This window comes from Lonchura striata, chromosome 3, assembly GCF_050655825.1.
Source record: "Lonchura striata isolate lonStrDom1 chromosome 3, ASM5065582v1, whole genome shotgun sequence".
Taxonomy (NCBI): domain Eukaryota; kingdom Metazoa; phylum Chordata; class Aves; order Passeriformes; family Estrildidae; genus Lonchura; species Lonchura striata.
This window is the reverse complement of record NC_140705.1, coordinates 91,177,090-91,191,023: the sequence shown is the minus strand read 5'-3', so window position 1 is coordinate 91,191,023 and position 13,934 is coordinate 91,177,090. Positions and strand designations below refer to the sequence as shown.

At 41.1% G+C, this 13,934-nt stretch overlaps 1 protein-coding gene across 10 annotated transcripts in view; it reads right to left on the bottom strand.

Moving 5' to 3' along the window:
* Positions 1–13,934, bottom strand: part of PLCB4 (phospholipase C beta 4) — a 190,541-nt gene that overhangs the window by 77,457 nt on the left and 99,150 nt on the right. For all 10 annotated transcript variants that reach the window (XM_077781972.2, XM_021540284.4, XM_077781975.2 and 7 more), the window contains 4 exons: positions 11,322–11,422; positions 9,083–9,163; positions 8,723–8,782; positions 7,365–7,508 (listed from right to left, as the gene is read on the bottom strand). In XM_077781972.2, coding sequence (XP_077638098.1) covers positions 7,365–7,508; positions 8,723–8,782; positions 9,083–9,163; positions 11,322–11,405 — 369 coding nt within the window. In that variant the 5' untranslated portion in view covers positions 11,406–11,422. The remainder of the gene's footprint in view (positions 1–7,364; positions 7,509–8,722; positions 8,783–9,082; positions 9,164–11,321; positions 11,423–13,934) is intronic.

Here is a 13,934-nt window from a genome sequence, read left to right as displayed (position 1 = left end):
GAAAATATTACTTATTAGAACTGATATAACTAGAAACTACTGACAGATTTAGGAAACATTTATGTTTTCCTACAAATGTTCTCTCACCTCTGATGATAAAGGAATGGTGCTTGTGATAATTCCAGGGTAAATGCCTGAACAAATCTTACACAGAATTCTATTTCCTAGAACTGTTGAAATTCAACTATCGCCAACTGCCTACGTTTGGGATTTGTGGTTTGTAAGAGTTTGGGGTTTTTGTTTGTTTGTTTTGGGTTTGGGGGGTTTTTGGCTTGTTTGGTTGGGTGTTTGTTTTTATTGCTGTTTAAATCAATTAAATGTAACATTCCTGCTGCATTAACACTGTCACAGCTACACAAACATTTATCCTTTTATGATCTGCATTGGTCTGCAGCCCTTCAAAACTCCTCAGACTTCCAACACTGACCCAGCCACTCAATGGCATATTCACTGCAAACAAAAAGCCCTTGCAAAAATTAAATTACACCAAATGCATGTTGGGAATAAGCTGCAGGTATTCTGCCATTTTTTTTCTGCCAAGAAACCACCACTGGTGCAGTACTGACCATATCAGCATTTCATTTGGAGCTAACACTACAGATCCATTCTGATTTGAAGGCAATGGATTATGGCTACACCAGCTATAACAAAAACTAATATTTAAAAGCAAGGCTGGCCAGCACTCAGCTCTGGAGTTACTCCTACTCATCTAGAAAAGCTGCCAAAAAGAAACACTGCTAGAAAAAAACATAAGTGAAGAGAGAAATCAATACACTAAGCACTTCCCAAGTGATTTTTTTGCAGGAGTTGTCTTGATGGCTCCCACTTTGGAGGTCTCCCTGTCCTTTTTTCAGTGTTAATGTCGTTCCCTGACAGCAATGCCAAGTCAGGAATTGCACTCCCTCGGAGCAAAATAGCACTAACCTCCAGCCAAACACTGATGAGCCACAAAAGCATCACATTGCTGCTGGCAGCAAGCAAAGGAGGGACTCAAGAGCCTCTGTCCAGCTCCAGCTCCAAACCATCTTCATCTTGGTGTGATGTGCCCTGGGCAGGAGGTGGCAGCTCCAGAGCCACGCCTGCCCATCTGTTCCACCTCACAGAGCAGCACCTGACTTCCTGCCCCTCACTTTGGGGCCAGAGCAGCTTCTGCAGTGTCACATCAGATGCTGCCCATGGTCATCAGCTAGCCCCACATTAACCAGGAATACAAAGAAAAACCAAATTCAACAACACATTCAACACAGTCAGACTTTTTGTCCCTCTGAGTCAGAATAGTCTCCAATTAAATACTACCTTCATACTTGCTTGCACAGATACTCACAAAATTCAATATCAAGCTGGTAGTATATTGCTTTCCTGACAACAAACCATTTGCAGATTAAATGTACACTTGTCTGATGACCTTGCAGAGGGGATGAAAGAAGGGCTCCGTTTTTTCTCAGCTAACACACAGGCAAATACAACAGCAGCCTTGTTTGTATTCTATGACAGCAGCCCTTATTTTACAGATGAAGCTGAAAGACCTGTACATCTACCTAGGTAACAGGGATAGAGATCCTCAGTTCTCTTCTTTTATCCTTAGCATTTTCAAGTCACTATCTGTTCAAAGGACGAAAATCCTACAACAAGTGGAATTCTGAAATTAGGTATATAGGAAACCTTGGTCTTAGGAAAAAAAATATCTTTGATAGAAATCAGGGTACATTGGATTCTTACTGATGCTAGTGCTGGATATTTTCCAATTTTCAAAATATGATTCAGTACCTTTAATCTGTTGAGGTAACTCCTGAATGGCTCCCTATATACAAATATTATTCCAGATTCATAGAGGGATCTGGACCCTGATATTTAATCCTAGAAAATGAACAGTCATGAAAAGAAACATAACCAAATACCAGTGCACCTTAAGCTCAGACCCCCTTAGGCTGGTACAAGAGGCCAAAATCTACACTGCAGGCTGGAACAAGCACTGTGTTGTTTTTCTTTGACAAGATCAAACACTGTCAAACATCTCTAGAAGGAGAAGGGGCAAGAAAAATCAATCAAAGAAGCACTCTCTTAGCTTTTGCTGTCACACTGAAATGCTTCTGAGGCACTTAGTGACCCTGTGTTAGCTGAGGTTCACTGATGAAACATGGGCACAACTGGCAGGGTGCACAAATAAGTTTGGCCTTTCAGCTCTATTTTAACCATCAACATTTCATTTAGTCAGGGTTAAAAAGGACAAGAACTATGAAAGGTTAAAAACCATAGCCTACAGCTCATGAAATTCCAGACAAGGCCATGCACGGCTTACTGACTGATGGGGTGAGTATTACCAGACCTCTTGAGATTTTACCTTCCCTTTTCCAGTGCATTCTCTCCAGGGTTACACTCCACTTATTCCAGGCATTAGGAAAGAGAGGGAGGCATTGCCCTCTGATTTTGGTGTTCAGGGTCTGGGACTGCCTGCCAAGGGCTCCATAGCCTGAAGGCTCAGGAAGCCCGCAGAGAATTGTTTCCCACCTCTCCCAGGCCACACGTGGGCCGGCAGGAATCCCTGGCACTTGCCCTCAGCCAGCAGATGTCCCCATTCCCTCAATGCAAATATCTCACGACTCCTCTCTGCTCCAGGAAAATTACCCAGGCAGCCACAGCAAGGAGACCTGAGGAATGACCGTGCCAAACCTTCCCCCTGCCCTGACCAACCGCAGCACTGATTTTTGCAGAACATCACTGTGAAAACACTGCAAGGATTTTCACAGAGATGAAAGGGATCCTTCTGACCTTCATGTATTCCAGCAGGAAAGCTGAGGCTCACAGGCTCTGTACTGGAAGCTGCCCGATGTGTCCAGACTGCTGCCACACTTCAGCTAAGCTTCCTACCCTGGAGTGGCTTTTCCAGCCTTGAAGGGGTCTGCTCTGAAAGGAGCTGGAAGAGCCACTTTGGCTGTTCTTGTATGCAAACTAAGAGAAACACAGTGGAGTTTTCACAGTGAAATCAACCTCCTGGCTATGGACAACCAGGGCTAAAGTTGCCAATTTACTGATAATTCCACAGTGGTACAGCCAAGAATGTCTATGGAAAGCAGAAAAGCACATGCAAAACACCAATAGTCAACTGCAGGCTGGGAGATGGAGATTTCTCTAGAGAACATGGAATAACATATGGAATAACATACACAGGTAAGCTGTGGTCATATATTCAAAGCAGTCATGAGTTATAAAAGTTTATCACATTGGCTATGAGATGTAAGCCACATACTTCCACACTGGGACACAGAGAACAGCAGGAGGCTTCTAGAGATCTGTTCAAGAGTGTTTTGCAGGTTCCTTGAAAAGCTTTGCTTTGAAACATCAAAACAAACAAAGCTTTGGGAAAACAGAATTTTTCTGTAATATATTTGTGGAACATTCCCATGGGAATCTTCTGCTACTTTCTATCTGCCCTCTAAACAATATGATTTGGGCTAAAGTTTAACAGCTTGTTTCAAAGCGAGGGAAAAAAGGTAGGGTCAATTGGGGTGGGCTGGATGGGCAGCCTGATCTCATGGAAGGTGTCCCTGCCCATGGTAGGGGAGTTGGAACTGGATGGTCTTTTAGGTCCCTTCCAACCCAAACTGTTCTATGATTCTATGAAAAAGAATTCTTTTGTAAATCAAGGAGTTTGATTAGTAGAAACACCAACAAAAGCGATCAACCTGAAGTGCTTTTTCTTGTCATGACCACTTTAAACTAAAAAAAAAAAAAAAATCTCATCCCAGCTGAGAAATTTAAGAATATCAAAATGAAATGCTTTCAACTGCATTGATTTCCATGAATATTTTTAGCTGTGTGATAAAGCTTGCATTTACCTATATTTTGTGTGAGTAATGAAGCGTTTTAACCCATTCTGTTCATTCTGGTGCCTCACAGGTTAAGCCACCAAAGTGTGAATCACTGTCTCAGTGGCACACAGGTAGAATACATCTATTTTCCATCAAATCCAACTAAAGGTGTTAAATCAGTGTAAAAGGTTGTTCCACTCTCCTTCCCACCCTGTCGCCACCATGGCTGTTCACATCCCGGATGCACTGCCAGAGAAATGCATCAGCACTTCCCAAAGCCAAATTATCTTAAAACACTGGTGGGAGCTTTGCCTATAACCATTATTTTAACATTAAGGCTCTTCCTTGAATTGAGTTAGGAGTATTCACTGAACTCCTCTGCCAGCAGGGCATGGAGAACAGTACTTTCAAGAGAAGGACAAAATCTCTGAGGTGGAGAGATGGTCCTTTCCAAGGAAACAGCTGGAGCTGGGAAAGAACAACCACCAGGGCAAATTCACCCCTGATATGCGCTAAGTAATGTTAAAGAAGCTGACGTAGATTAACCTTTTAAGCGAAACTTCTAAATGCACTGCCAGGGTGGATGAGCAAAGAAGACAAAAAGTCCAGATTTTGGGTGGCTGAAATACAACAGCTTTACTGGACTAATGCCAGTGTTGGATAGGCAGCCCATGTGCCAAGGGCTGAAGCCTCACACCAGCACTAGATCACTTCTGCCCCAAGGAAATTCACCCCCAAATACTCACTGGCCTTTTCAACTGTCCTAGACTGAGGAAAACAGATTGTGCAATTACTGGGGCACAGAAAGTCCATCTGGGAAGTAAAAAAGAAAAATACACACATATGCTCTCATCTCTAATATATGTGTGTGTATGTGTGTGTTAATTTTAGCTCAACATAATTTATATAAACTGATTTAATCAGGATTCCAAACATCAGGTTTTAAATTCCACCGTTTACAGTCACTCTCTACTACCACAGTGGAGCTGTTTTAGGAGTGGACCATGACAGCTGCTTGCAATCAGAGACAGAGTACACCCTATTTTGTGGCTGTTTTAAGAGTGGAAATGAAAACCAATTTCTCAGCTGAAAACACCAATAAAATTTAAGTAGATAGAATGTAAATACCAGAGCTGGAGCTTGGAGACAAGTGGAGAGACAATAAACACACTCTTGTTGCTGGAGTAGCTATACTTTGAGCCCAGCAATGCCTTGGCCAGCCCTGCTAAGCATCAGGGGCACACAGGGCACAGGTGAGGACAGGTGACAACAGCCAGGCGGGATGGGACCAGAGGGGAGGGTCCAGCACTGCCCACAGCAGGCACCAGCCCAGCTTCCACAGCTGGAGCACCCCCAGCAACCCTCAGGGACTGTCCCACTCTGCCACTCTGTGCCAGGGACCTTGCAGAACCTGCTTCCCAGTGGTACCACTCCTTGCATGGATAGGCTGAAGATGCCAGGAACTTCCACCAATTTTCTTTGTCCCAGTTAGCTAGTCCCATTCTAACTCAGCCTTCAGTGAGTTACAATTGCTTCTTTTCCAATTGTAAATTATCACCTACAGAAGCCTTTCTGGGCAGAAAGGTTCTGAGCTTTTGTGCTTGAATCTGCCACTCAATTCTCTCATTTTAAAGTATCCCAGTCAGATACAGACCAAGGCTCTGCTCCTCACAGCACCAGCGGGTACAGCAGAAACCACAGGTTTTGTACTCACGTTTTACAACCCTCACACATATCTGGGCAGTTTAAGCTTCAGTCATTGCCCCTTCTCCTCCAAACTCCTGCCTGTGTCATTTCAAAGGAGGGGCTTTGAACATGGATTAATTTGAGTCCTATTTTAAGCTGCAGATAGCAGCTGCACAGCTACTTAATGCCATAAGAAGGCTTGGTTCTTCTGGAAGGGACTTACTGTGTCCCACAAGAAAGATGTTTTCTCCTGAACACAACAAGAAGAATTAAGCAGGAGCATTTGTATGTGCAGGTAACTCCTAGAAAATTCCATTTTAGTACAGAAGTGCAATAGCAAGTTGATGTATTTACCATATACAAGGGTCAACACAGTACAGGCCAACTTCTCCAGCAAAGGCAACTTAGAAAGCTCTGCCGTTGATTTTTTTGGCTTGATCTACTTTATGCTCTCACATATCATATCTGATGAGGTGGATCATCACTGCTGACAGTTCTAGATATATATTTTGATGGAAAGGCTCCCAAATGCAGAGTCTGGTTTCCATGGGCCTCTCAGAACCTGTCCACTGCAGCATGACACACCATTTCTGTAAAGCTTGGCTGTTAATGTGCAGTAGATCTTTTCTACAGAATAATTAGCTCATCTCTTGTGACAGCCTCTGTAATGGGCCAACATTCTCACAAACCAATTAGTCAAATACAGGTTATTGAGATCCAAGGTGGCTGAGAAACTTAACTGCTGCTTTCAGAATAAATCGGAGATGCTGCTGGGTTGAGTATTAAAGTGACTGCTGCCAACATCTCCTTTGCTTTACTTCTTTTTTCAAATGCTTTCAAAACATAACTCTGACACGTTATTTCCCTTAAGGCCTGCTGAAAATACACACAGTAAAATCAATGTAGTGTACCTCTCTAAATCATACAAGTGTTTCCCCATAAAGGAATTTACTCAGCATTGCCAGTGTTTCCAAAGGTATAGATCCAAAGCAATGAAAAATAAACCAGGTCTGGCAAGGGATTTAGTGATGTTGCATGCAGCAAACAGTTTTAAAGGAGGGGATTTACCAGGTGTGTGATACTGATCACTATTTAATATTTATCTCACAGACAGAGATTATAATACATACAGAGAAGAAGAGCAAAGAGTGTGTATTTTAAACTCCCATGAATGTCTGGATCTCAGCTAGCAGTGTACTATCAGCACCCTGAGCAGGTTTCTCAGAGCAGTTTACAGCTCAATACCAGGGCAGGTGGAGGCCAGGCTTGCATGAGAATTGCAGTCTCTAGCTCTCAGGAAGGAAGACGTGTAAAAAAGCACCATTGTTTCCTTAGGGCTGTTCCATGTCAACGGGAAGCAGAAAAGAACCTGGCTACACTGGGATCCCCATAACTCAAAGAGCGTCCTTTCCTGCTTTTGTTTTTTTAAATAATATGAACCACATGATACAATTGGGCTATCAGAACAGAATTTTGAAGGGCTGAACTCCACCCACCAGGAAAATGGCAGCAATTGCACTTCCCTTCAGCATCTCTGTCACAGACCCAGCATCACCACCTCATCTGCTGAGCCAGCCCCACACAGAGACACTGACCAGCTCAGGGAATGCCCTGTGCTATACACAATGGTCTCACTTGTTGAATTTTGATGACCCACTGTGCATGTACAGGCTGAGGGAATCACTGTTTCCTCTCACCATGGCACACAGACATGCTCCACATGTATATTTGCTGTCCTCTGGAAGAAGGAGGCAGCAGACACTGACCCAGGTATTTCAGTCAGCCATGCAGGCAGACTTAGGAAAAACAACTGAGCACTGCTGATGACCTTTTCTTTCAACTCCCATGCACTGTTTAATTGTGAAATACCTTGGCAATTTCTGTGTTTTCTGCTACCATGAAAGTGAAGCTGATGTTCACCAGATCTGTGCCACTGCAAACACACACTATCCGTCCTTCCAACTCATTTTCTGATTTTCCAACAGCCTCAAGTGCAGTTAGTATTTTCGGATCCTGTGAAACAGAATAAAAACTTGTTACATTTGCAGCACTTCTGCTATGCAAGGTCCTACAGTAAAAATGCATTTTCACCTCCTTATACATTTACATCTTTAAACATTTGCCAGTCATCTTAAATGAGTGCTTTCACTCAGAAACATTGTGTGCAAACCTGAAAAACCAATATATTCTAACAGTTAGGAACACAATTGTGAGAATTCATATTTTTATCATGAAGAAGAAAAAGTAATCACTCCAAGGACTGGAAACAGAGGATCAGTACTAATCTCTAAGTTAATTATTCCAATCTAGTTAAGTCCATAGTTCCTGAGAGTCACAATCTCTGTGACTCCTTGGCTGTTTCTTAGCAACACGTCACACGAGCTGCTGTCCCTGCTGCTGGAGATTTAATGGGCATACTTTTTTAATGACAGAGCTGAAGTCTGAAGCACACTGGTGTGGCTGTGAGCACGGGGAGGATGGGGCTGTCTGCATCACCACATCTCTTGCCCCTTCTCTGTGGGGCAGAGATCTTGGCCTATGGATTCCCAAGAGGATTTCAAAGACAGAGTTACCTACAGGCAACACAAAACCACTTAACATGTGAAAGTGGAAATGCAGGGTTCACAACAAATCTTCTAACCTGAAGGCCTGCTGGAAGGAGAGTCACAACTCAGTGCAGAAAATCCTGCATATTCCTTCTGAATATTACTGAGCATATTTCCAAAGGTTTGGGGTTCTCCAGAACTCCTAGCTAGTACTTCTGCTGATACTCTTTAAAAAGGCAGACTGTGACCAGCTGCCCTCTCTGGCCACCTAAATGCATAAAGAAGGATGCAAACAAATCTTTCTACAGTTTATACCAATGGAGTGAGAAGATAAAATAAATTCAAACAGATCAGAACAAAACGAAACATTTTTTCAGATCCCTAAAACAAGTAACACAATAAACTGTTACAAGATAATTAAAATCTCCTGCTATGTGCTCTTAATGTCTATACAGCTTTCAGCGCATCCTGAATCCTGCAGTACATCAGAAAGACCAAATGACTGAACATGCCCACTGCAATCACAATAAATCACTGCAAAACTTCAAAATTGAGGCTATGATTGCAACATAAAAGCTGTGTTACTGGTATTATTTCAAGAAATGAATGCCACTCTCTGCATTTCACCTTCAGCTTAAATATTCTTTGTTTAAATGGAAGTATAAAGTAGGCATAGAGTACCTTTGGTACAGCTCCAAAACGAACACTGTTGATCAGGGAGCATTCTAATACCTGTCCCTCCTGAAAGGACAAAAAGAGTACAAGTTCAAAGGTCTGCTGAGACATGGTTCCACTGGGAATTTCAGCAAAAATAAACAGTGAATTTTATTGCAAACTCTGTTAACAAAGACTAAGCAGTATATTCCCCTTTAATATCTGTTGGTTCCCTCTTAAATTCTTCACTTCTGTCAGTTCTACAAAGAATAAGATGAGGACAAGTTTTGTAAATAAACTAACACAGTATTTTAGATTTTTAAAAACCAGAATATACATAAAGTGCAATAACATTTAATACACATTCCTGACATAATTGCAATATACCTTTCCTTCACTTTTCCAGCTCAGAAAAAAACCAAATTCGTCCACTTGGAAGAGACAGTTGCTTTCAAAGACAAAAGATTCCTATAGAAAAGAAAATACAGACCATCATTTTAGTCAGTTTGACAAATATCAATTTTTTATCATTCAAAAATAAAGGATTGTTCTGTTTCTTCCCAAAGACCCTCCTGCAGAATTTGCTGTTTCCAAAAAACAGAAACAAGGGACGTAGGCTTTTAAAAAAGAGATCACTTTTAATGATTTGTGTCTTATTGTTGACACTTGAGATACTGGAATGCACATAATTAATATTTTCCTACCTCACTGCAACTAAATGGAGATGCTTTATTTAATATAAGGAATGATTCTTACCTAATAAAAAAATCTTAATAAAGAGAACTTCAAGAAATGTATTAAAAATTAAATGCTTTAAGGTAAAAAATATATAAATCCAATGCCACCTTCAGGATCAAATAGCCACATTTCCTTTTAACGTGCAGAATCTGGCAAGCACTTTTCTGTTGCACTATGGCAGTGTACATGCTGTGAGTGCTTTGCAGCCAGAGTAAATGACAAGCAGAGCTTGAAGGATATTGATTTGTAGAAGAAATCAGGAACGGATGGCATTCCAGAGAGACTGGGCAAGACAAAAAATCAGATTAGCTGAATTTAAAAAGAAATTTCCTCCACACACCTCCAGCTTCAATTAGAACATCGTAAGTTAAGCTAAAATGCAGGAAAACAGTGTGCAGAATCAATTACTTCTTCCAGAAAAAGAGGATCCAGAACTTCCTGACTTCCTTAATTGAATAGTGAGGTGAATTTGTGGGAAGAGCCCTCTGTGAGGAAACAAAGCAGGCTCCCAAGTGTGCCACAGAAAACCTGGAACAAACTGCAGCAACTGGGAGCAGGAGGGTATCACAGGATGGGCAAAAAGCCTTCTGCTCCATGGGGGGAAAGCAGGACCCCCTTTCCACAGGAAGGTTTTGGGGAGCAGGAAATTCAGGTGCAAGGAGCAGGAGCTCGGTGCCAGCTCTCGCCCCACGTGTGCCCAGAGCTGTGGAGAGTCCCAGAGGTGCCTGCTGAGAACAGAACAGTTGTGCCTGATACTGTCCCTGCCACCACATCCAAGTGGTGACACCCAGGTGCCTGGCAGTGTCTCTGCCATCACACCCAAACTGGAGCACTTGGAACTCTCTGCTGTAGCTGCCCACTCTCTGTTCCTTGTTGAAAGGTGAAGTAACAACCAGGGGCTGTGCCTCTCACTCAGCTCCTCACAGGCTGTTTCTGCAGCAGAGTTTGCTGCAGGAAAAGAAAGCTTTTTTTCCTCATGTCCACCACTATCTACTTCATTTGTCTGGCCCCGAATCTGGAAACCCAGGGCAAACCAACTATCCCTATCTTTGCAGGCCTTGTGACAAAAAAATACCTTTTTACTTACATTTCAAAAGATGAGAAAATACTAATATCCCTGAAGGCATTTACCTACAACTTCTAGAGATCTCCTGTTCAAACAAGATTAAAAATAGCCCCTGATAAAATTATTCTTACCAGCATATCAATGCTGAGTATTGGGTAAACTTCTTAGTACTTTACTTCAGCTGCCTGTGTGAAATGTCCTGTTTTGCATTCCTTTAATAAATGTGGATTAAAGCATAGCTGAAAGCAGGATCATAGTAATCATATTTCAGATAGAGTGCAGATTGATTTTCTAAAGTAGATAAAACCACTCCAGTTCTGAAATGATGCATTTGAATCAGAAAATGAATTTTCTGTGTTCTCTGACTTTCCCTTGTAATAGGCAGGTCCTCAGTTTATATATTTTAAAAAAAGGCAATATTCTTCCTCCTTCCATTTGATAGATAGTACAAAAAATTGAACAATTCACTTTGTTTAATAACGTGCTTTATGAATCTGCAAAGATGAGAGTTTTATACATGTTACAGATATTTTGGTCCAATTCTCCCTTTCTTTTCCTCAGGGCTTATGTCAAATCAGAGGGATTAAATATATTTTAAAGCTATTTCTTTTAAAAGCAAAAAACCCCTATGTAGCAATAAAGTCTGTTGGTATTGCCTCCCCACAGACAAGGGTTTTCTGATAATTATTTTTCTATTTTTTCTGAGAGTATTACCAAAAAAATTAAAGTTTCTTTGTGTATAGTGAAAGCAAAACATGAAATATTCTGGAACTTCTGCATATTTAAAAGAGAATAGAAAATGAAAGGCAGCTGGCCTCTTACCTCTTCATATCTATCAAACACAGCTCCATCTTGCATAAAAGAGGGAACTGGCTTCTGCCAGTTAAATTCATAAGGTTTTGCCATGATTACAGAAGAAAAACCTGAAATGGAATGGAAAAGCACAATTCAATTACTGTCCTTCAAAAGGAGTATTTCAAAGGCCAAGCAGGAAAAAAAGTGACTTTTAGCTTTTGCTTTCATACAGAAGTACTAAAAAGTCACAGTGCATTTCCAAATCAAGAGCTTTCCTCCTAGGAGTAATTTTGTTTCATATCTTTAAAATGGAAAATACTTGTAAAATGTGTGCATGAACTTAATTATTTGAAAAACACTTACACTGTAACTTCTAGAGTACAATGAGGCTGGGATTAACCTAGCTCTCAGTGACCAAATACCACAACCTGTAATGCAGACAAATACTTCTTTTTTTTACTGGAAACCAGCTGCTACAGAGACAGATTAAATTTTTTCTTAACATCCTAAACTGTATGCTACAGACACAAAATACATTTTTCTGTTTCAAATTTCATTTATGTTAAATAAATTTCTGGGTATTTTCAATCATATTTCATCCATAATTCAAGATGTGAATAATGTATATGTCAAAATTCATAGGGAAAATACTGTTTAGCAATATAGGCCATTAAATAAAACTAGGTAGTTGTATTGTGTGCTTCTGCAAGAGAACAAATGTGAACAAAATTGTCAATTTAAAATAAAACCCAGAAGTCATATTGTATGGACGGTACAATAAAGACAGCAAATTATCCAGCAACCTTTCCAATGCCTTCCAGGTTTCACTGGAAGGGGCAGAAAATGGGGCAGAAAATGCCCCAACTAAATACTCTGAGATTTCATTTAAGTTCTTTTCATCTGAAGTGGTTGCTCCTGCTTCCAAATGCGATCCAGGTCACACAGCATCCTGATCATCCCTTTATCCACTGGAGCACAAAGAGTGGAAATGCCCTTGGTAGCAACAAAGCCAAGTGAGCTGAGTGCTGGATGTCAGGGAATTGTGCTGTGAGAGGGGACATGGAGGGTGACAGCAGGACAGGGTCACCCCACTGACCTCACCCTGTCCTGCCCATCCCTGCAGTGACAGCTGGGGATGCTCAGCCACTCCTGACTGCCCCCAGAGGCACCACACGGGTTAAGGGTAGCCAGATCTGGATCTGCTGCAGCACAGGCACAAGACCCGGGAACATTTGTCCAAGTGAGAAGAATAAAGAGTCACATAAAACTCCAGGGAGAGCATGACAGCCTGGGCAATCCATGCACACAGAGATGTCTTTTCTCTAACTGAATTTTAAACCCAGAATAAATGCAAGTGATTAAAAGAGCCTAAGAACTTTGTAGTATTCCCCTTGTCTTGCTTTCATTCACATAAAACATCTTTTAACAAGAAAAAGAATGAGAACAAAAGAACTTTTAAAAGATTCTGTCCAACATTTGCTTTAAGAACAGTTATTTTGGTAATTTTCTACTGAAAAAATAACCCTGCTACTTAAAACATTCAAAGTACATTTTCATGTTAACTCATCTCCTACCCTTTCTTGGTCGTTCATACAGAAATCAAAAATACAGTTTGAAAGTTATATATACATGTCACCGTTAAGTGTTCATTTTTATTGAAAACAGGATAAAAATTCAAAATAATAGGTCTCTATTTCCCAATCTTTAAAAAAGGCTAAATGATATTTAAACTATTAGTCTGTACCTTTTTTCTCCCAGTGAAGAGAAGTTTGAAGAAAATAGATTATCTATACCCAATATCTTATCAAAAGCCCCCTTTTCTTTTAGCCACTCCTGTGCATTTGGTTCTTCTACATTGTAAACAAGGAATATTATCTTATTCATGAGGATTATGAGATGGTTTGAGATCCTTTCAAGTAAAGTGCCAATTTTTATTTTTGTTTTTGAAAATACATATAATTCTCATGTCTCTTCCAATTCAGATCAGCCTAGAGCTGCTTTTCCTTCATTTCATGAGGGAAGCTGGATATCAGAATAGCCACCCCATTGCAGCAGCACCATGGGGCCATGCTCTTTGCAGCTCATGGACTTCACACAGCAGCTCAGATTAATCACAACAAATTGGAAACTTAGTGGTTGTTCTTAGGGCAAAGGAAACCTAAAACATACACACCTGAGGCGATAACCACTATTTTTATGGCATGGTGGCTGTTCCCCTATCTATTGAAATGTCTTCTATTATCAGAATAGTCTCCAAATACAACAGGTAGTTTGTGCAGCAATAAATGCTCCCATCCTTCTGGGAAAAGCCGACACATTCTGTGCTAAAACACCAGAAATGTGATGGCACTTTTAAGGCTGTGAAGAATATTACTCCACAGTCCCAAGACTGTAGAAATGGCTTTTTCCCCTTTTATACTGGTGCTGAACCCCAAACAAAACCAGATTTAAAAGTTCTGCAAGTGCTCTGAACTGCTGTGTAAGCCACATCCACATCTGGCACTCTGAAGCCTGGACATAAAGAGTGTCAGAGCACACACTTAACTCACAGAAAGACTCACCACCTTAACACTACACACATGCACCGGGTCAGCACAGCCAAGTTCATCATCCAGTCCCAGAAACACAGCTCTGGAAAAG